This window comes from Perissodus microlepis, chromosome 15 (genome assembly GCF_051167445.1).
Source record: "Perissodus microlepis isolate ML-2025 ecotype Zambia chromosome 15, ASM5116744v1, whole genome shotgun sequence".
Classification (NCBI taxonomy): Eukaryota; Metazoa; Chordata; class Actinopteri; order Cichliformes; family Cichlidae; genus Perissodus; species Perissodus microlepis.
This window is the reverse complement of record NC_140475.1, coordinates 20,233,969-20,255,592: the sequence shown is the minus strand read 5'-3', so window position 1 is coordinate 20,255,592 and position 21,624 is coordinate 20,233,969. Positions and strand designations below refer to the sequence as shown.

At 38.8% G+C, this 21,624-nt stretch overlaps 1 protein-coding gene across 1 annotated transcript; it reads right to left on the bottom strand.

The window, feature by feature from the left end:
* Nucleotides 1-3: 3 nt before the first annotated feature.
* Nucleotides 4-20,211, bottom strand: plg (plasminogen). The gene is made up of 19 exons (XM_084953621.1): nt 20,078-20,211; nt 18,053-18,188; nt 16,907-17,013; nt 16,485-16,599; nt 16,261-16,400; nt 15,900-16,020; nt 15,677-15,795; nt 14,649-14,811; nt 13,638-13,762; nt 13,381-13,540; nt 12,222-12,403; nt 11,970-12,118; nt 11,776-11,869; nt 5,500-5,614; nt 4,797-4,871; nt 4,558-4,698; nt 1,886-1,992; nt 975-1,120; nt 4-367 (listed from the first exon to the last, which is right to left on the bottom strand). The coding sequence occupies exons 1-19, from the start codon at nt 20,124-20,126 to the stop codon at nt 206-208; spliced, it is 2,406 nt and encodes an 801-aa protein (XP_084809747.1). The 5' UTR covers nt 20,127-20,211; the 3' UTR covers nt 4-205.
* Nucleotides 20,212-21,624: the final 1,413 nt, after the last annotated feature.

Below are 21,624 nucleotides of genomic sequence, written 5' to 3'. Positions count from 1 at the left end.
GGAAGTACGTTTTTAATATTTGTATAATTTCCTTGTTTCATTTAAGTATTGTTTTTCCAAATTTCATTCATTGTTCATTGTCCTTCTTTTTTTTAAAACCAGTAACATGCACTGTTTATAGTGTATCCACATCAGACAGCAGTGCTTGTAATATCAGAGCAGAACAGTGTATATATGTTAAGATCCTCAATAACCACATTGCAGTTTAGTTGGTTTTGATGGTTCTATCTATCCAGTCCACAAACTTAGACACTCGAGCGTAGACGCCAGGTTTCATGGCATTGGCACAGCCCAGACCCCAGGATGTGACGCCCTGCAAGACAAACCTGTTTTGCGAATAACACACTAGAGGACCACCGCTGTCACCCTACAAGGAGAAAACACACACATATACATATATTTTACTGTTCAATTCACACACTAGCTGCTTTTGATGCCGTTGAGGTTAACTGCTGGCAAAACTAACAGAGAAGAAACAGAGGAATTGTTTGGCCAGTGGCTCATTTAAAAAATATAACAGAAGACTAATTAAGGGATTGGAAATAGCACATCTACTGTATTTGTTGTTGACTATATACATTGAAAAAGTGGGATAGTAAATATTTACTGTTAATTTACTGTTAATATGGAAAATTTACATGCATAACAGATAAAAAGAAGTTCAAACATCTGTCTAGTGTTGATTAGATATTTTTTTCTGTGTGTGATAACAGAGGACTCAAAAAACTTTAACATGTTTGTAAAATCAAATTTTTCCTGGTTTGAATGTTTAATTTGAAATTATTTGATTTTGGTAGCTTTAATTTATCAGTCTGCAATTTTCTAATATTTTAGAATGACTTTTAATTTGGTGTTAGTTTAATAGTTGATTGTTGAAAGAACTTCTAAATGCAAAGTACTCTAACTTTATGAAATCTTTTCTCATGTATGGTGAACTGTTCTACTGTAAACATATTTTTAAAAAAAAATTGTACCTGGCAGCTGTCTGTTCCTCCTTCGATATTTCCAGCACACATCTCATGATCTTTGACTCTGCCATTCAGGTATGCTGGGCGATTGCAGACCCTATTCTCAATCACAGGGAAACCAGCTTCCTTAAGGGTGCCATCACCTCCCGTACCTGCAGACACAATTCTCAGCGGTTATCCTCCTTGTCATTATGATAAGACATGTTTAAACCAGTGGCTGTTGTTTGCATAAAAACAAATACTATTATCAACTTCTTGTATGTTGGTTCTATTGCACTGGTCTTTATGTCTCCTTAAAGGTAATTTTTGTCTTAAAAATGCTACTTTGTTTGAACAAAGTGGAAAACATTCTATAAATGATTAAACAGCTACAATGTTATGTCCAAGGCACCTGTGCATTGTATTTCAAAGCGACATTCAAGCCAGAGTTTACTCAACATTTGTACATAATAATGATGTGGGGTATAGTTAAAAGATCACATACTTATTTTTAAAACTAAACATAGAAGAATTGTTTATAAGTTGTCCTGTAAGGTAGGAGTACACAATTATTTCAATCAGAAGATTAAAGTGCTGGTTGGGCTAAGTAAAAACGCTCTGGTTAAACAGTGCCACTTTGTGGTGAAAAGCTTTCATTACATCTTGCAGAGGATTTTACAAAACAAGACCTGATTGTATTTCATATTAATCTGCTCAGTGTTGAATTTCTAAAGCTTGTAAATGAGTTTTTTAAGTTTATTATCTATAATGCATCGTGAGTTAGTAAGCAAAAACATGTGATCAAAATTGGTTTAAACAACATAACCAGACACTTTGCATTGTATTTCTGTATTTATTTATACAAATTTATACAAATTGATGAGGAATTCAGATAATTCTCACAAATAACGACAATAGCACACATAAATGTGACCTACCTTGAGTTTCTCCCCATCCAGTAACATAACACTCTGTTCCACTGGGCACTATGTAGTCCTTTTCTGGCAGACAAGCAGGCTGTACTTTGTCGTTTATTAGCACAGGCCTGAAAACGCACACACGACATATATTCATACATTGAGAAGCATCAAATTTCAGTCCAATAACATATGGGGGCCACTATGAAGCATGAAGATGGGGTATTCTTTTCTGACACATAGCAATAGGACCAAATGGTGGACGTACAAAGGTAAGAGTGTCCTAGTTATAATATTTACTGTGACATAAAGATTTTGCGTACATAGAAATCCACTTTTTCTTTTCATTGCCTCAGCACAATGTTGTGCTGTAAGGGGTACTTTTGAGGAAGACTTTGCTGACGGTGTGTTTATGTGTAATTATATTTTATTTCATGTATTTGTGCAAAGATTTGTACACATTTCACATGTTGCTGATGTGATGCCTCTTGTGCGGTGAGAGACCATCAAATATTTTCTCTATTTCTGGGACAACAGCTGCCAAACCACAGAGGATACGGGTGGTGAGACAAGATTTGGCCTCTTCTAAGTCACAACAACATTAGACGGCATTCACAGCTTTGAAGTCTACACTGGGAAGGCTGTCCAACCACCTGAGCTTCCAAGTGAATGGGCAATGTGGTCCTACATACAAAATTGCACGAATTCTGTGCAAATCCAAAAAATAAAGCAGCCAGTGATGGGATATCTCCAAAGTATGAAGAGAAGGAGAAGATACAGAGACCCACAGTTCCCATTCCAAACTGGGAATGGGTAGCAGGTCCACTAAGTTGCAAAAGTAAAGAAAACAATACACAAAGAAGAAAAAGCAATATGTATATATATATACAGTGGCTTGCAAAAGTATTCGGCCCCGTTGAACTTTTCCACATTTTGTCACATTACAGCCACAAACATGAATCAATTTTATTGGAGTTCCACGTGAAAGACCAACACAAAGTGGTGTACACGTGAGAAGTGCAACGAAAATCATACATGATTCCAAACATTTTTTACAAATAAATAACTGCAAAGTGGGGTGTGCGTAATTATTCAGCCCCCTTTGGTCTGAGTGCAGTCAGTTGCACATAGACATTGCCTGATGAGTGCTAATGACTAAATAGAGTGCACCTGTGTGTAATCTAATGTCAGTACAAATACAGCTGCTCTGTGACGACCTCAGAGGTTGCCTAAGAGAATATTGGGAGCAACAACACCATGAAGTCCAAAGAACACAGCAGACAGGTCAGGGATAAAGTTATTGAGAAATTTAAAGCAGGCTTAGGCTACAAAAAGATTTCCCAAGCCTTGAACATCCCATGGAGCACTGTTCAAGCGATCATTGAGAAATGGAAGGAGTACGGCACAACTATAAACCTACCAAGACAAGGCCGTCCACCTAAACTCACATGCCGAACAAGAAGAGCGCTGATCAGAAATGCAGCCAAGAGGCCCATGTTGACTCTGGACGACCTGCAGAGATCTACAGCTCAGGTGTCCATAGGACAACTATTAGTCGTGCACAAAGTTGGCCTTTATGGAAGAGTGGCAAGAAGAAAGCCATTGTTAACAGAAAACCACAAGAAGTCTGGTTTGCAGTTTGCCACAAGCCATGTGGGGGACACAGCAAACATGGAAGAAGGTGCTCTGGTCAGATGAGACCAAAACGGAACTTTTTGGCCAAAATGCAAAACGCTATGTGTGGCGGAAAACTAACACTGCACATCACTCTGAAAACACGCCATCCCCACTGTCAAATATGGTGGTGGCAGCATCAGGCTCTGGGGGTGCTTCTCTTCAGCAGGGACAGGGAAGCTGGTCAGAGTTGATGGGAAGATGGACGGAGCCAAATACAGGGCAATCTTGGAAGAAAACCTCTTGGAGTCTGCAAAAGACTTGAGACTGGGGCGGAGGTTCACCTTCCAGCAGGACAATGACCCTAAACATAAAGCCAGGGCAACAATGGAATGGTTTAAAACAAAACATATCCATGTGTTAGAATGGCCCAGTCAAAGTCCAGATCTAAATACAATCGAGCATCTGTGGCAAGATCTGAAAACTGCTGTTCACAAACGCTGTCCATCTAATCTGACTGAGCTGGAGCTGTTTTGCAAAGAAGAATGGGCAAGGATTTCAGTCTCTAGATGTGCAGAGCTGGTAGAGACATACCCTAAAAGACTGGCAGCTGTAATTGCAGCAAAAGGTGGTTCTACAAAGTATTGACTCAGGGGACTGAATAATTACGCACACCCCACTTTTTAGTTATTTATTTGTAAAAAATGTTTGGAATCATGTATGATATTTGTTCCTCTTCTCACGTGTACAACACTTTGTGTTGGTCTTTCACATGGAATTCCAATCAAATTGATTCATGTTTGTGGCTGTAATGTGGGATGGTAATTCCACTAAGACAAAAATATTGCACAGAATAAGGAAAGACTGAGATATTGCACATGTCACATTATGACATTTAATCATTAAATAATCTTGGACTATTCTGTTTCTACAGTTATGCTTACATACTTACAGTTATATATGTTGTGTCCAGTGACCAAATTTATGGATGAATTTGACTGATCCAGTTTTCCAATTGCTGTAGTATTTAACACAATTTCTATTTGTAGTTGATTAGGGATAATTAGACCCATACTGACCTCTCTAGTTTGAGCAAAGCAATGTCTGCTCCATTTGGTTCCTTCACTATTTTCTCAAGTCTCCTCTCTTGCTTTGATACCTCATTGGCGAGTTCTGTGTGGACACCCAGGAGTACCTTATAGGATGAAGGGCGGCTTGACCTATATTGTATAACATGTAGAAACATAGGCACTAATTATTTAGGATTTGAGTTATTGCAGAATTTGATTTTAGGTGTTAATGGTGGCTCTCTTCTGACCTCTCAAGGCAGTGAGTAGCAGTCGCGACCCACTGAGGATGGATCAGTGTTCCTCCACAAAAATGGGTTCCCGTACTGGTAGAAAAACAGACATTTAGTTCAAAATGTACAGATGAACTGTAACAGCTTGCTTCAAAAAAACAGATATTAAGAGGCAACAATGGTAAAAAGTGAACTGACAAATAAAGAAAATTATCAGACAACTGATATAAATCATCTCTAATTTTCTGCTTCTAAATCTAAGGTTATTATCATCATGCAAGGTACACCATGTTTGGTTAGACACCACATTTCATCTTGTTACCTTGTCCATCAGTAACACTGTGAAGAATCTTGGAGTCATTTTTGACACACTCATTAAACAAATACGTAGGACTGCCTTCCTGCATTTACACAATATCTCTAAAATTAGAAATATCTTGTCTCAGAATGATGGTAAAAAACTAGTTCATGTATATATTACTTTTAGTCTGAATAATAATATAATAATAATAATATAATAATATTTAATAATTCATTTTTATTATTAGTCAGACCTAATCCCTCAGTAAAAACAAAAACAACTAAACAAAAAAGAAGCGAACAAAAAAAACTTGTGTATATTTTTCTATCAAAATAATTTAAATTTCTGGATAACTCTACATATCTGTTAGGGAAATTCAGAGTATTTTAAAAATGCAACTTTTTGGTGTTATATCCTTACATGGTCCGGAGGCTGATTTGCCAGGGCCATGAGTGAGGCTTCGATACACAGCCGCCGACAATACGACCAAAACAGCGTTTTGGTTTGACAACTGGCGTTCCACATTCCAGTCCAGCTGCAAGGTAATGATTTATTGTCATGAATTCTCACAAGACCAGTGAAGCAAAAAAACGACAAAGTTAGCTTCAAGTTTTGAGGAATTAATTAATACACAGAAGTCTTAACACCCTTGTCAGCCACAGGAAAATTGAACGGACAAAAAGAAATTCTGTTGAAACTGAAAGAGTTGACAAGAGTTATTACCAGTGATGGGAATAACGGCGTTACTAACAGTATTACTTTTTTCAGTAACGAGGAATCTAACTAATTACTATTTCTATCGTTACAACACTGTTACCGTTACTAACAACAAAATGCGGTGCGGTCGCGTTACTTATTTTTCAACAAACAGACGGTTGAAGCTGTGTTCAGTTTTCCGCATCTTATATCAGTTGCACGGAAGTAGCTGTAAGTAATCTGGGCGCTACAGCTTTAAGCAGCTGCGCGCGCTCCCGCGGACGGCAACCACTTTCTGCTCGATGATCACTTTTTGGTACACCTGGAGCTAAGCAGGTGTTTCACTGAGGAAGAATAAAGTAGTCGTGGTAAGCCAATCACATGACCACTTCAAGATGACAAAGCAACAAGGTGATATATACCTGTTTTTAATTATATTGATAGGCCATGTAAAACCAGAGTCATGATAAACAATATATACTGTGTGTTTTTCCTGAATAGTTTCGTCACGTTTACTGTCTAAGCACAGAGCTAGCAAGCACTCTGTGCTTATGATCAAAACAAAACAAAAAAACAAAAAAAACCTGCCCTTTTGTGTTGATTGAAAAATGCACCATGTCGACCAATCAAAAAATGATATGGCAACATGACATTTGGTTGTTTAGGAAGAGGGGGACAAGAGAGAGAGAGAGAGTGTGTTGTGGATAGATTTGTGTTGTGTGTCAGAACAATGAGGTGACTGCTGTCTGCAGGTATCAGGCTGTGATGTTCTCCTTTATAGTGGACAGAATTTATTTTTTAGGAGTGGCACAAATAATTTGTGTGGCATCTTATTGAATGCAGAACACCTGATTGTTCTGTAAATAGTTTGAAATGGTTATTAAAAAGAGGGTAAAAGCTAAATGGCTGCAAATAACTTGTGGTTTGTAAAAACTTGTGCATAGGATTTTAAAATTGACAATTTATATTTACATTTAAAGTTATGAAATATGATTCATTAAACATGTTTGTGGTTGTTACAGTAAATAATAATAATAATAATAATAATAATAATAACTTTTTCTACTCAGATTTTACATTTTTTGTCTGATTTTAGATCAATTGTGTTAATACAGTATGTCAAAATGAAAACATAACTGAGACACATGAGGTTGTGCTGAAAAGGATGATACCAAACAAGGCAAAGTAAATAGTTTTTAAAGGTGAAATGTAGAGGTAAAATCAAAAGTGGTTAAAAATGGCCAATTATACCCTGGACCCCAGAGGGTTAAACATTTTTTTAAAGTTACACAATAGTTACTTTTCAAGTAATTAATTACTTTTAGAATTTTGTAACTCAGTTACTAACTCAGTTACTTTTTTTGAAGAAGTAACTAGTAACTATAATGAATTACTTTTTCAAAGTAACTTTATGTTTTAAGATGGCGGCGCGAGCAGTCGCAGTGGCCCGGCGCTCTACTCAACTTAGCGGTTTTCTTTTTATTTTGTGTATTTTTGTTTCACTTTTACTCCGATATGCAGGAGCACATATGCAGTACAGTAAAACTGAACTGCTTGCGGTTCTAAACCACAAAAACCTGCACACCTTTGCTGACAATGACTGGGACTCAATTTCCCCTGAGATCCGGAGGGTCACCGACTCTAATTTCACCATACCACCGCTGAAGTGGCGTAGGCGACGGAGGCACAGAAAACAGAAGAGAGGGAAGAGAGCTGGGCTGAAGGCTAGGCTACGTGCTAACCCACAAAGGCCGGCTATTCCGAGTCTCTTCCTCACCAACTCATGGTCACTAAATAACAAGATGGATGAGCTACGACTGCGGATCACCTCAGGCTGTCTGGATTACTGTGTTATGATCATCACAGAGACTTGGCTGGACTCTTTTACCCCAGACACTGCGATTGAGCTAGCGGGCCACGCTACGTTCAGAGTGTACAGGAACAAAGAGTCCGCTAAGAAACGCAGAGGAGGTCTGCTAGTGTTTGTAAACAATAACTGGTGCACCAGCAACACAGTTAAAGTCGTCCACTGCTGCCCGGATATAGAATACATGATGGTTCAGTGTAGACCCTTCTACTTGCCGAGAGAGCTCACAGCAAACACAATAATAGCAGTTTATGTGCCACCGCAAGCTAATGCTAAGTCAGCCATGGAGCTACTCCAGCACTCCATTAATAAACAGCTAACAATGCACCCGGACTGCGCTGTGCTCGTAGCAGGAGATTTTAACCACGCAAACCTGAAATCTGTCCTGCCTGGATTCTTTAAAAAAAGCTTTCCAACGAGGGAAAACAACACACTAGACCAGGTCTACACCAACATCCCAGATGCTTATAAGGCCACCCCCCTACTTCATCTCGGACTCTCTGATCATCTCTCTCTGTCCCTGATCCCTGCTTATAAACCTCTAATTCAAAGACAAAAACCATCTGAAAAAAACAGTAGGAGTGTGGACCGCGGAAGCCACCACGGCCCTACAAGACTTTTTTTGATAACACGAATTGGAGTGTATTTGCAGAAGGATCAGACTTGGAGGGCCACACATCTGTCGTACTCTCATACATCAGGTTCTGCACTGAGAGTGTGACAACAACAAAGACTGTTAAAGTGTTCCCGAACCAGAAGCCATGGCTCAACAGTGAGGTGAGAGCCCTACTAAGAGCAAGTGACAGCGCCTTCAAATCAGGAGACCAACAAGTCTACAAAGAGGCACGCCAATCTCTGGTTAAAGGCATAAAAGAAGCCAAGCGCAAATACAAACAGCGTATCAAGGAACACTTTGACACAAAGAACTCCAGAAACATGTGGCAGGGGATCAAGACACTCACTGGCTACAAAGACAGTTGCACATAAACCAACTCCCCAGAGATCACCTTATATGACACCCTAAACCATTTTTTTCGCCCGCTTTGACCAAGAAAACAGGGACACCATCACCCATCCTGCCGTTACAGAGAGGGACGACACTCCCATCCAGCTGGATCAGCACCAGGTCAGAGCCACACTGCGCAGAGTCAACGAGAGGAAAGCAGCTGGGCCTGACGGTGTATCCGGTAGGGTGCTTAAAGCATGTGCAGACCAACTAATAGAGGTTTTCACCACCATCTTCAACCTCTCACTGCTACAGTCTGTAGTACCATCCAAGTCAGCCACCATCGTTCCAGTGCCCAAGGAGAACACAGTGAGCTGCTTGAATGACTATTGTCCAGTTGCTTTAACACCTATAATTGCCAAATGTTTGTATATGTTATGTTAGAATGCTGTTTGTGGACTTCAGCTCTGCCTTCAATACAGTTCAACCCCACAAATAAACTAAGCAACTTAGGACTCAGCAGCTCACTGTGCAGCTGGATACTGGACTTCCTGAGCAATAGACCCCAGAACGTCACAATGGGAGAGCACACCTCCTCCACCCTCATTCTGAATGTGGGTGTCCCACAGGGGTGTGTCCTCAGTCCCCTCTTATACTCACTTTTCACCCATGACTGTTCACCAATCCACACCAGTAACACCATTATAAAATTTGCTGATGACACCACCGTCATAGGACTGATCGACAACAACGATGATTCCGCCTACAGAGAGGAGGTTCAGCATCTGAAGCAATGGTGTGACGAAAAGAACCTGCATCTGAACACAGCCAAGACCAAGGAGGTGGTAATCGACTTCAGAAGAAAAAAGTGATCTGAGCACTCTATCCTCCACATTGATGGGGAGGAGGTAGAAACAAATAGACTCAACAGAAGTTTTTACCCATAAGCTGTCAAACATGCCCCACCTCCACCCTGATTGGAGGATAACTGCACTGCCAGCACTCATGGACATTACACCTCATTCTTAAATCGTATCTCTGTTTATACTTCAATGCAACCAACACCCCTACCTCGTTAAACTGTATTTATTATAACCTTATTTAGTATAGTTCCAACAGCACCCCCCCCCCTCCCCCCACTCAATGTGCAATATCGCTGATCACACTGCACCTCTCAATGCACCTGCTAGTTAGATGGCATGTATGTGTACGTATATAGATGTAAGCGTGTATGTGGAAATATGTGTGTGTATGTATGTACGGATGTATATTTGTATATATACATATATGTATGTAGAGGGGCTTGCAAAAGTATTCGGCCCCGTTGAACTTTTCCACATTTTGTCACATTACAGCCACAAACATGAATCAATTTTATTGGAATTCCACGTGAAAGACCAATACAAAGTGGTGTACACGTGAGATGTGGAACGAATATCATACATGATTCCAAACATTTTTTACAAATAAATAACTGCAAAGTGGGGTGTGCGTAATTATTCAGCCCCCTTTGGTCTGAGTGCAGTCAGTTGCCCATAGACATTGCCTGATTGAGTGCACCTGTGTGTAATCTAATGTCAGTACAAATACAGCTGCTCTGTGATGGCCTCAGAGGTTGTCTAAGAGAATATTGGGAGCAACAACACCATGAAGTCCAAAGAACACAGCAGACAGGTCAGGGATAAAGTTATTGAGAAATTTAAAGCAGGCTTAGGCTACAAAAAGATTTCCCAAGCCTTGAACATCCCATGGAGCACTGTTCAAGCGATCATTGAGAAATGGAAGGAGTACGGCACAACTGTAAACCTACCAAGACAAGGCCATCGACCTAAACTCACAGGCCGAACAAGGAGAGCGCTGATCAGAAATGCAGCCAAGAGGCCCATGTTGACTCTGGACGGGCTGCAGAGATCTACAGCTCAGGTGGGGGAATCTGTCCATAGGACAACTATTAGTCGTGCACTGCACAAAGTTGGCCTTTATGGAAGAGTGGCAAGAAGAAAGCCATTGTTAACAGAAAACCACAAGAAGTCTGGTTTGCAGTTTGCCACAAGCCATGTGGGGGACACAGCAAACATGTGGAAGAAGGTGCTCTGGTCAGATGAGACCAAAACGGAACTTTTTGGCCAAAATGCAAAACGCTATGTGTGGTGGAAAACTAACACTGCAAATCACTCTGAACACACCATCCCCACTTTCAAATATGGTGGTAGCAGCCTCATGCTCTGGGGGTGCTTCTCTTCAGCAGGGACAGGGAAGCTGGTCAAAGTTGATGGGAAGATGGATGGAGCCAAATACAGGGCAATCTTGGAAGAAAACCTCTTGGAGTCTGCAAAAGACTTGAGACTGGGGCGGAGGTTCACCTTCCAGCAGGACAATGACCCTAAACATAAAGCCAGGGCAACAATGGAATGGTTTAAAACAAAACATATCCATGTGTTAGAATGGCCCAGTCAAAGTCCAGATCTAAATACAATCGAGCATCTGTGGCAAGATCTGAAAACTGCTGTTCACAAACGCTGTCCATCTAATCTGACTGAGCTGGAGCTGTTTTGCAAAGAAGAATGGGCAAGGATTTCAGTCTCTAGATGTGCAAAGCTGGTAGAGACATACCCTAAAAGACTGGCAGCTGTAATTGCAGCAAAAGGTGGTTCTACAAAGTATTGACTCAGGGGACTGAATAATTACGCACACCCCACTTTGCAGTTATTTATTTGTAAAGAATGTTTGGAATCATGTATGATTTTCATTCCTCTTCTCACGTGTACACCACTTTGTGTTGGTCTTTCACGTGGAATTCCAATCAAATTGATTCATGTTTTTGGCTGTAATGTAACAAAATGTGGAAAAGTTCAAGGGGGACGAATACTTTTGCAAGCCACTGTATGTGCGTGAATGTTTGCAGGTGCATGTATAACTTGTACATATCTTTCTTATGTAAATGTAAATTTGTCTGTTATTGTGTAAATACTTACGCTATTGTGTACTCCACACACATGGAGAGATGCCAAACTGCCTTTCATTGTTCTTGTAACAATGACAATAAAATATTCTATTCTATTCTATTCTATTCTAACTTGCCCAACACTGATTATCACTGCAGTCTGCAGTTGTGACTGAGCAACTGTAGAGTCACAGTGATGGAGTATTATTGCGAATGCAAATAAAATATACTGAATATACAAACCACAGTCGGAGATCTGGCAGTAGTCCCATTTTTTGTTTCTGTCTGTAGTGTAGCACCATGGTCCATTCACATCACCGTCTGGGTTTCTGCAGCTCTGAGAGTGGACAGAGGGGGAGAGTTAGATGGCTAGAGAAAAAAACAAAGAGTTCTGTCCTTTCCCCAAAGTGTTTATATAGCAACACCCACACACTTACATTGCCTTCCAGACCTTTGTTGGCGTGAGTCTCTGGAGTGAAGCTGCTGTGTTCGTGAGGAGTCTGAGCGCTCCACGCCTGGCAGGTCACACCCAGCACAGTAACAGAAGTTGGACCTCGGTATGTTTCTCCATTTCCAATCTTGCAGTCTAAAACAGCAGCAGAGAACCAGGAAAAGTGAAAGAACTGACAAAAAAACTGACAAGCAAGCAAAATGTTGGCAAATCCACATTTTAAAAAAAGTTGATTTACCTCTTTCTGCTGGTGTCTGGGTGTTAGTGGAGGGCTCCTGTGGTTGAGGACGAGTGGTTCCTGAAGGTTTTGTAGGGCATTTCTCCAAGTTGCAGTACTCCCAGCGAACTGTGGGGTCTGTAGTGTAACACCAAGGAGCTTGATCTCCATCAGGGTTCCTGCACCAATTTCTTCTGAGGTCTCTGTTGAAAGGTAGATCTGGAACATTAGGATATCGACCCACAAAACAAGGTACTTTTTTCTCCTGGAGTCAAACCTCAGGAGGACTATAAATCTCTGCTGGCTCATTTATCATATAACAAATCAACTGGCACATCATGCTTAGAACAAATATTAGCCTTTGTAGCCTTTCTAGCTGCTACTTTTTTTTACGAGTATTTGTCATCAGTATATTTTGACCTATAACACCGTAGGTGTTCAGAACAGTTTTGTCTATAGTTCTTAAGTAAGTCGAAGAAAAAAGTTTGAAAAGAAAAGTTATAAAATTAAAGATAAACAGAACAAAATGATTTGCAAAAAGGAATCCCAATCCAGATAAGTTCAATATTTTATTTATAATAGGACATAGAAAACACACTGAATATTTAAACTGAGACATTTTTCTATTTTGTGAAACATATCAACAACTCACTTCAAATGTATCAGGAGCAACATGGAAAAGCAAGTGGTAGAAATTGTGGCACAACTTAAGAATAATATTCCTTGAGTAAAATTGTGAAGACTTTCAATATTTCATCATCTATAGTAGATAACATCATCAAAATATTTAGAGAATCTGGAGAATCCATGTTTATAAAAGGCAAGGCCAGATAAGGGACCTCCCGGCTTGTTATCAGCACTCAGTTCAAAGGCCTGCATTTCTGATGGTGTCGGGGTAAATCTGTGCCTATGGAATTGGCACCTTGCACATCTGGAAATGAGAGATTTCACCAACATTTTGTGCATCAAGAAATGAAAAATTTGCCAAAGAAGACCCAGGGCTATTGAGTAGCTAGAATCCTTAGCATTCCTCTCCCAAAAGTCCAAGTAAAGTATAATAATTAATCTCTAGACAAATTGTGGATTGTTTTGTCATTATGCAGTAGGTTTCTCAAAAATGTCAGGACGCTCTTCTGCCTGTATAAAATTCTGCTGTGTATAAAATGGATTTGATCCTTACGCATTTGGGAAGGCCTCTGGAGTTTTCTCATGTCTGTGAGGAGTCATGGAGCTCCATCTCTGACATTTTTTCCCACTGACGGTCTCTGATGTTATGCCCCGATAATTGGAACCATTCCCTTCATAGCAATTTTCTGTATCTGGGGGGATCACTGGATCATCTGCAGCAAAAGGTAAAGAAAGGAAGAACATTCCTGGCTACATTTTGAGAAGATGAAGCTGACTTTAAAAGAAGGAATAAGTTGACTAATATTATACCTGGTGCAGCTTCATTCCCACACCGTGTCACATTGCAGTACTCCCAGCGAGTGTCAGGGTCAGTTGTGTAGCACCAGGGCCTCCTTTCATTGTCAGGGTTGCGACAGTAGTTATTGTCTAGACCTCTGACAAAGATAAACACAGAAAAACACAAAAATGCGTGATTATCTTTCAGATTTCATGTGATACTTTTACCAGGGTCCTTAAACCAAAAACAGGTTATTGAGTAAGAGTCAACAATAGACATTCTTCTTTTTTTCTTTTTAGTACAAGCACAGTGGTCATACTCCACAGTTCAAACCATCTCAGTTTGTCAATGGTGGCTTGTTTACACTGACAAAGGAAATAATACAAAAATAAATTTTAAAGTTCAAGTTTTTAACTTTGTTTTCAGAAATTTGGAGACAGTGCTGAGTATTTGATATACAGAATGACTGTTCCTCTCTCAGCAGTATGCTTTCTGTAGCAACATCCCATTTACAGTGCCCTTTCACAGCATGAAGCCATACTGCTGCTGACTGATCCTCGACTCTCTTCTTCTTAACCTAGCACTTTCCCATAGCTTCATGAAATGGCTGATCAACCTTGCGCCACTCCAGCTGCTACAGCTCTGCCCATAGTCCTTGTTCTTAAAAATTAGTACCAGTAAACCTCTTCTCCATTCCTCAGGCATCATTTTACTCTCGATCATTTGAGTTAAACAATCTGGTTAAAAACTAATCTGCCTTCTCACCCTAGGCCTCTCCATACCTCAATAGATATTTGGACTAAATGCCTTTCCACTCTTTATCCTCTTTCATAGCTGCCTTCATTTCTTTGTTTCTATTTCTCTGCACTTCCTTATTCACTTACTGCCCTCTTCTCTCTCATTTTCTACCTTTTTCATGTGGATCATGAAGTTCTACAATAGATCTAAAAGCTATTAATGAAAAAGTTGAACTGTGCCACTAATATTTTGTTCACCATATTAAATCACTAAGGGCTGACACTGGTTTCAGGTTCAGCTCTTACTTGCAGGGATAGTTTTGTGGAGTTCGGTTGTGTGTTTGTGGCGTCTGAGCCGACCAGCTCTGGCACGTTTTGCCAGTCTCCGTAACAGCAATTGTTCCTCGGTATGCTAAACCTTCATTGGTGACACAGTCCACCTCTGGGATGATGGTGGGAGGTTCAGTAGCTGAGAAAAGAAGACAAGATGGATTGTATAGAGAAGTCATAAAAAAAGATGTCAAACATCTGCACTCTCTTTATTATCTGTAAAAAGCATGTTTTAAACTCGATTCTGAAAGATGCTATAAAAACGGTTTATTGTTTTTACATATTTAAATTGTTTTTCTGTTATATTTCCACTGACTTGTACTTTTAAAGCTGGTGGGTTCTTGCAGTGGGTGATGTTGCTTTGAACAGAAATATTCATTCAACATGGATTTCTGAATGCTTTGTTTACATTGTTGTCTAGAAACTGCAGGTGCATTTGAGGTTTACATCAAAGAAGGAAACCCCTATTAAATGGTGGAAATTTCAGTTGTATTTAAATTGATTTTCTGAAATAAATGAAACGAATATGAAATTAATATAGAGCCAGTTTTGATTGGTTCTGTACAGGAAATGGGGTTAAACAGGCAGTCCCCTAGGTATACAACAGGGTACGCAGTGCATTATGTTGCTTAAGAGAAATAATTTGTCAATCACATGGCAGCAACACAAAGCATTTAAGCATACAGATATGATCAGTGTGACCTACTGAAGTTCAAACTAATGATCAAACTGGAGAATTTTTTTTCTGAACATGTCGATCTCCTTATGATCACAGTGTACACTTATCATGGTTGCTTCCAGCAAGATAACACACCATGTTACAAAGCTCAAATAATTACAGACTGGTTTCTTAAAGCTAATAATGAGTTAACTACGTAAATGGCCTCAACAGCTATCAAATGTCAATGCAATAGAGACCTGTGGGGTCTGGCAACAAACATCAGTGATGCACCACATTTTCCAATATTGTGAAATTCTTATCCTCATTAAACGTGAGGACTTACTGCAGCGCGGTATGGAGCAGAAGTCCCACCGTTTGGATGAGCTAGTGGTGAAGCACCATGGTCGGGGATCTCCATCTGGGTTTCTGCAGTAGTTCTCCTCCAGATACTTTTGTGGAAGACTCAACAAAGCATAAACAGAAGTATTTAAGCTTTAGCGTAGCTTCTGGAAAATGTTTTCAATGTCCACAACAAGCTCACTGAAGTGTTGCTCATGTTGTCTTACGTGCTAGGATTGTAGCCATGATTGTGAGGTTTCTGGGAGTCCCAGCGTTGGCAGGTGAAGCCATTTTCAGTGGTGGAGATTTTTCCTCTGTAATTCTCACCATTGCAGACCATACATTCCTCTGTGAAGGAAAAACACTGATTTATCTGAAATATCATAGCATGATAATTACCGTTCTTCCATATTGCATATCAGTATTTCAGAACATTGTGTAGTGCCTAGATTGCACATATTAGCTACATTAGATAATTTAAAAACCAAATGGCGATTGTTGAAAGAGAAATGGCTGCTAGAGGACAATTAGATGTATGTTGGCGAAATAAAACAAAACAAAACAAACACAGAGATTTATGAATCTTACCAGAGCAGCTGGGTACGTTGCAGTGCTCCCAGCGGGTGTTAGCATCAGTAGTGTAACACCACGGTCCATTGCTGTCCCCATCAGGGTTTCTGCAGAAATTGGAGTCCAGATCTGCTTGTGGGTTGCTCTGCGGCGTGAAACTGCAGCAGAAACATTAAGGACAAATTTCACAAAGCTATAGAAGGATATGAAATGATGATGCAAAATCAAATGCAAACACACACTTTGGCCTGTGTGGGTAGCTTGAGTCCCATCTTTGGCAGATCTTTCCTGAGTTTGTTCTGGACTTTGTTCCTCTGTAATCTCTTCCTATTCCATTTACACACTCCAGAAGATATGCTAGAAAAGAAAAGAAAAGAAAAGACTAGAAATAGATTTATTGATGTTTATCACGCATTATCTATAGTAAAAAATTTATCTGATCTGAGTTCTGTGATGTTTTATGAAACTAAATTAAATTACAGCAGTGTTTAACTTTCAGTCCTCTACTGTGTTTATAACATTAACTACAATGTCAACAAAAAGCATTGGAAACAAAAAACATGTAAACTAGAATAGACTAGTCACTGTAGCTGATAGAAAGGACAACATGAAAACAGAAGCTTTAGTGTTAGTTTTAGTCATAGAGAAAAATTTGGATCATTACCATTTTTTTCATATAAAGCTGTGCTGCTTCTGCGAAAGACATTGTCTGTTTTAGAGTTTGCTGCTGTTGTCAAACACTCTTGGTCCTTTTCATTATAGATAAAAGACCTGTGTGGAAAAAAAATGAGGTGTTGTTTGGTTTCTTGCAAGTTGCTATACAAATCTAAGTTAAGTACACATTAGGAGTTGAGGTGGCCACTGGAACATACATGGACAAGGAAAGATCCATCCAGGATGTACTCCCAACTACAAGAGAATAACAACATGGGCCAGACCCACCCAGAGTTGAAACTGAACAATACTGAAAGAACATCTGTGAGAAAGAGGTGCCACACCACACCAATGCCAAGTGGCTGGTGGACCTACAGTAACACCAGACCACAGCAACCTTCCACAGACATACGGAAGCTCCTCTCAAGCATCATAGCAACTAAACTGAGTAGAAACATGAGTCAATACACAAGAATAGCTCAGAAAGGCATTGGAAATACAACAGACAGCAGAAGCATCAGCTCCTGGTCTATAGAGCTGCAACACAGGACTTTACAACTACGCAGACCACCCTGAACGCCGCCTGGATTGACAACCTACAACCTTCACACAACCGTATTAGAGTGCCTGCACTGTACAAGGCATAATGGTAGGAATAAGATCCCAGTCAAAAACACATAAGGCTTACTGGTCATCAGATCCCCAGTGTGAAAAATACACTGGCCACACAAGGCAATAGATGCAGCTGATGTCAAGAAACAAAAACTCCACACAGTGCATGGGGGTGTCCACCTTGCATTGTGAGGCACCTTCAGGTTCTACAAGCAGTGGAAAGAGTGTAAGGATCAATGAGTTTCAGAGCCACAACCTGAATCATGGAGCATCCACAAATACAGCTGAAGATAGATGATGATGAGGAACAGTTGTGATAGATGTGGCAGTGCAGAGCAACATCAGGAAGAAGAAGCACAAGAAAACTGAAAACCACCAGGAACTAAAGGAACAACTGGAGCAGATGTGGAGGGTAAAATGCAGCCCTATGGATAATGGCAGGAGTAGGAGCTAAAACTGGAAAAAAAAATGTATTTGCATATACATAACATTCTATATATATGCAGCATTTTGATCCACAGAACGAAATGAGATGTGAACTTACTTGCATGTGAAAGATGTTTCGGTGTTACATTTGGTGGCACACTCAGCCACAGTGTTAACTGAATACGCACGTTTATTCAGTGAGATAATCCATGCACCTTCAGTTTTGGAGTAGCCTTCCACGTCATTGCCACCAACTGCAATCAATCACATCCAAACCCCCCCCCCCCAAAATCAGTTACATTTATCAATGTTTTCTTTGTTGTGTGGCTCAAAGATGAGTAAAACCTGACTTCACATTTCATTTTTTAAAATATAAAACAAAAGAATCTATCTATTCTATTATATTCCATTTGTATCTCGATGATCTTTCTGTTGTGTAAAATGAATGTAAGACTGCATGTATGGTGGGTAACCTTCTTATTAATCATTTAATGTATACTGATGATTTGGCTCATTTTGTTTCCCTACAGTGCTGGTTTGAAGCAGGGACTTAGAGTGTGTGCTAGTTATAGTCCCCAGTATAATATTGCTTTTAACCCTAAAAAGAGTGAGTTATTGTGATTGCTACAACAGTGATGATGATGTGAAACAACAGTGTTTTAAGTTGCACATGTAAGCTAATAATAATAACAACTATTATTATTATTATTATTATTGTTGTTATTATTATTATTATTGTTGTTGTTGTTGTTATTGTTATGATTAATAAGATACAACAAAATAATATATTTTAAAAAACCTTTTTGGTATTCAGTTATTATTCAGTCAGGTCTTTGGGATTTAAGCTTTTTCACTGTCATAGGCTGTAGGTAGTGGACTCTGGAGTCATAGAAATGTTAGCTAGACTTACGTGTATAAAGGAGTAAAAGGAAAAATATAATCATTCTGTTGGACACATAAATTAAATCTTTGTCTATTAACTCATTAAACTAACATAAAAATGAATGCAGTACACTTAGGAACACATTTTAGGAAATCTGCTAATTTGGGGAAATTAGCAATAACACAAGGAAACATAAGGGTGGAAGGGAACAAAACCAGCATCTCGAAAGCTCAACATTTCTTATTTGTTAGATCAATATAAAACCCAAAGTGCAAGTCACCTTTAGACTCCCACATCAAGAGTGCTATTGGACTTATCGTCTGTTGCTATTAGATACATTTCATTACAAATCTAGCAGTTCTCATAACAGCAAAATACAAATGCTGTCAGACTTAATTTTAGATGAAGGTTTTTTTTTTCTTTTCCACCTTGCGCAGCAGCTAAATAACATTATTACTAAACAGTGATCTAACATGACTAACTGTCCTTTTTGTTATGTACCCAAATGTTATATTTTAAAAGAGAGTATATATTCATTGTCAATAAGCAGGTTTTGTCCAGTCAGTCAGTCAAGGTTGCTGATTAGAGGGTTTATCGGGAAATCGTGTAGCCAAACAATCCATTTTACGTCATCTGACTAAAAGGAACCAGTGTACAGGCTACAAAATTATTACAAAGTCATCCTTCACACTAATTACACAACTTTTTGAGTCTTTATAAACTAAATTACACAGAATTACCTGCAATTACTTTAATGTAAACTTACATTTATCAAATTCAATTAATTATTCAAGTCTTGAACAACAGTATAGCTTTGAATGTGCTGATGTGGTCTGTCACGACCTGTTTAGACCAACGACTATTAGAAAAAATGAGGCTCTGTGCTTTTTATGTGGCTGAGTTATAGCACTTGAAAGTTTTCCATTATTTAATCTAAATGTAAACCAAAATGTAAATGTAAAAAAAAAAAACAATTTCATTGCACTGCCTGATGTTATTCCAAAAACCCACATTTAAACAAATTCTGTATTAATTTGGATTAGACCTGTTTTAACTAATGAGGATATATTTTTCTACTTTGGCTGAGTTATTTTTATTCTTCGTCATCTGAAAGAGGAAACAGTGCTAGTCAGTCATTGTCCTGTGCTGTAAGGGTTTAGACCTCAAACCCTTGTTTATCTTTTAAATGTAAGAAAACAGAGCTAAACAAATAACAAGAAAAATCATCTTTACATGCCCTATAGTAGTTGTACTACTTACCAGTGGAGATCAAGGCTCCCAGGAGGAAAGCTGCTGTGTACAGGCCCATGGTGAGACCCAAAAACTAGCAGTTCATCATCGACTAACTCAAAGAGACACCTCGTGGTATATTATTGGGCTTCTTTTAGCATGTCGGGGGGACAAATAGGGAAATTCAATTATTTGTTAATCATTGTCCCAACAAGGACAGCAAAAGAGCTGCTGGTCAAAATCCTTGTTTATGAGCACAAGCAAAATCATTGCATCACAAAGAAAAGCACAGCATTTCATTCTCAATTATGTGTTGCATATTGTTAATTTTTTTTAGCTGCACCAAGTGTTGTTTAATTTCCAGTTTTATTTAATTATTAAACCACATCAATTAGAGAGTGGAGAGAGAACTTGGAGGGTTTATCTGTTGTTGGATGTAATGATCAGCCTTCTGCCAATCACATAAGGTTTAAAAAAACTACCCCTAAACTCTGACTTCTTTAGATATCATGTGAGCGTTTGTGTCTTCTTTTGTATTCCAATTATGCTCTTTGTTTTAAGCATAGCATTACTTAAGCTTTGAATTAGAGCAATAACAATTTTAATTCAGTTTAATTCAGTTAGTTCACAGAGTGGATTTGCTCATTGCAGTTTAGTTTTCATTATTGAGAATGTTTACTTTTATTTTTACTTTTATTTTTGGTTTAGTCTTTAGTAGTTTGAGTTAATCTATATGTTTTTATAAAGTTAATATTAATAACGAGTTGTCAGGAGCAAAACTAATCACTTTCTGAAGCCCGGTCGTTCACACTTAACTAGACAACCCAGTCTAAATGAAGCATCAGTACCAAGTAATTCTTCATGTGTTTGCAAACTGAGGAACAAAGACATTTGTGACACATTTATTATAGTTTCATAATTAAACAATATTGCTAAAATTATCTCTCATTTTTTAAATTATCCTTCAATTTTTAATTCACTCAGCAATACTTCCTTTTTAAGCCCTGTTTGAGTTGAACTTTTTGGTTTGCTGCAATAGGTTTTAGTTGAATAATGAAAGTTATCTAAAATTATAAATCCTATTTGTGTTTGTTAATGGAACAAGGTAGCAGAATGTTCATTCTACAGGTAAATACTATGTGATCTAGATACAATGAAATCAATATCAGTGGTTAATCTTCAGCTAAAATGGACCAATGCCCCTCCACTGCAAACACTGGATTACCAAACAACCTACTCTAGACAGATCAGTGTACGACAAGAACAAGTCCCTAGTGTTCAATTTTACTTCATTAAAAAAATATAATTATTCTTGTATTTTAGAGCATTTTTAGTCAAATTCGGAATATGGTTGCAAGAACAAGTAAATAACTCCTTAAAATGTGATCTGATCTTCATCTAAATCTCATTTGAGTAAAAACGATTTGACTAAAATACAACCCAGTTCCAAAAAGCTTTGAAAACTGTAAATGAAAACAGAACTCAATAATTTTAAATCACTGAATGAACCCATAATGTATTAACTGTTACTGTACTTTTATTACAAGTGTTATACTGTAAAGGCAACAGGCTGTACT

Excerpts from the sequence above, each read along its gene's own strand:
- plg (XM_084953621.1), bottom strand. The coding sequence starts at position 20,126 with ATGGGCCTGTACACAGCAGCTTTCCTCCTGGGAGCCTTGATCTCCACT. Across the intron at positions 11,870-11,969 it reads ACAAAGGTCTGGAAGGCAAT|AGCTGCAGAAACCCAGACGG; the intron begins GTAAGTGTGTGG and ends GTCCACTCTCAG. Across the intron at positions 5,615-11,775 it reads CTGCCAGATCTCCGACTGTG|CTGGACTGGAATGTGGAACG; the intron begins GTTTGTATATTC and ends ATTACCTTGCAG.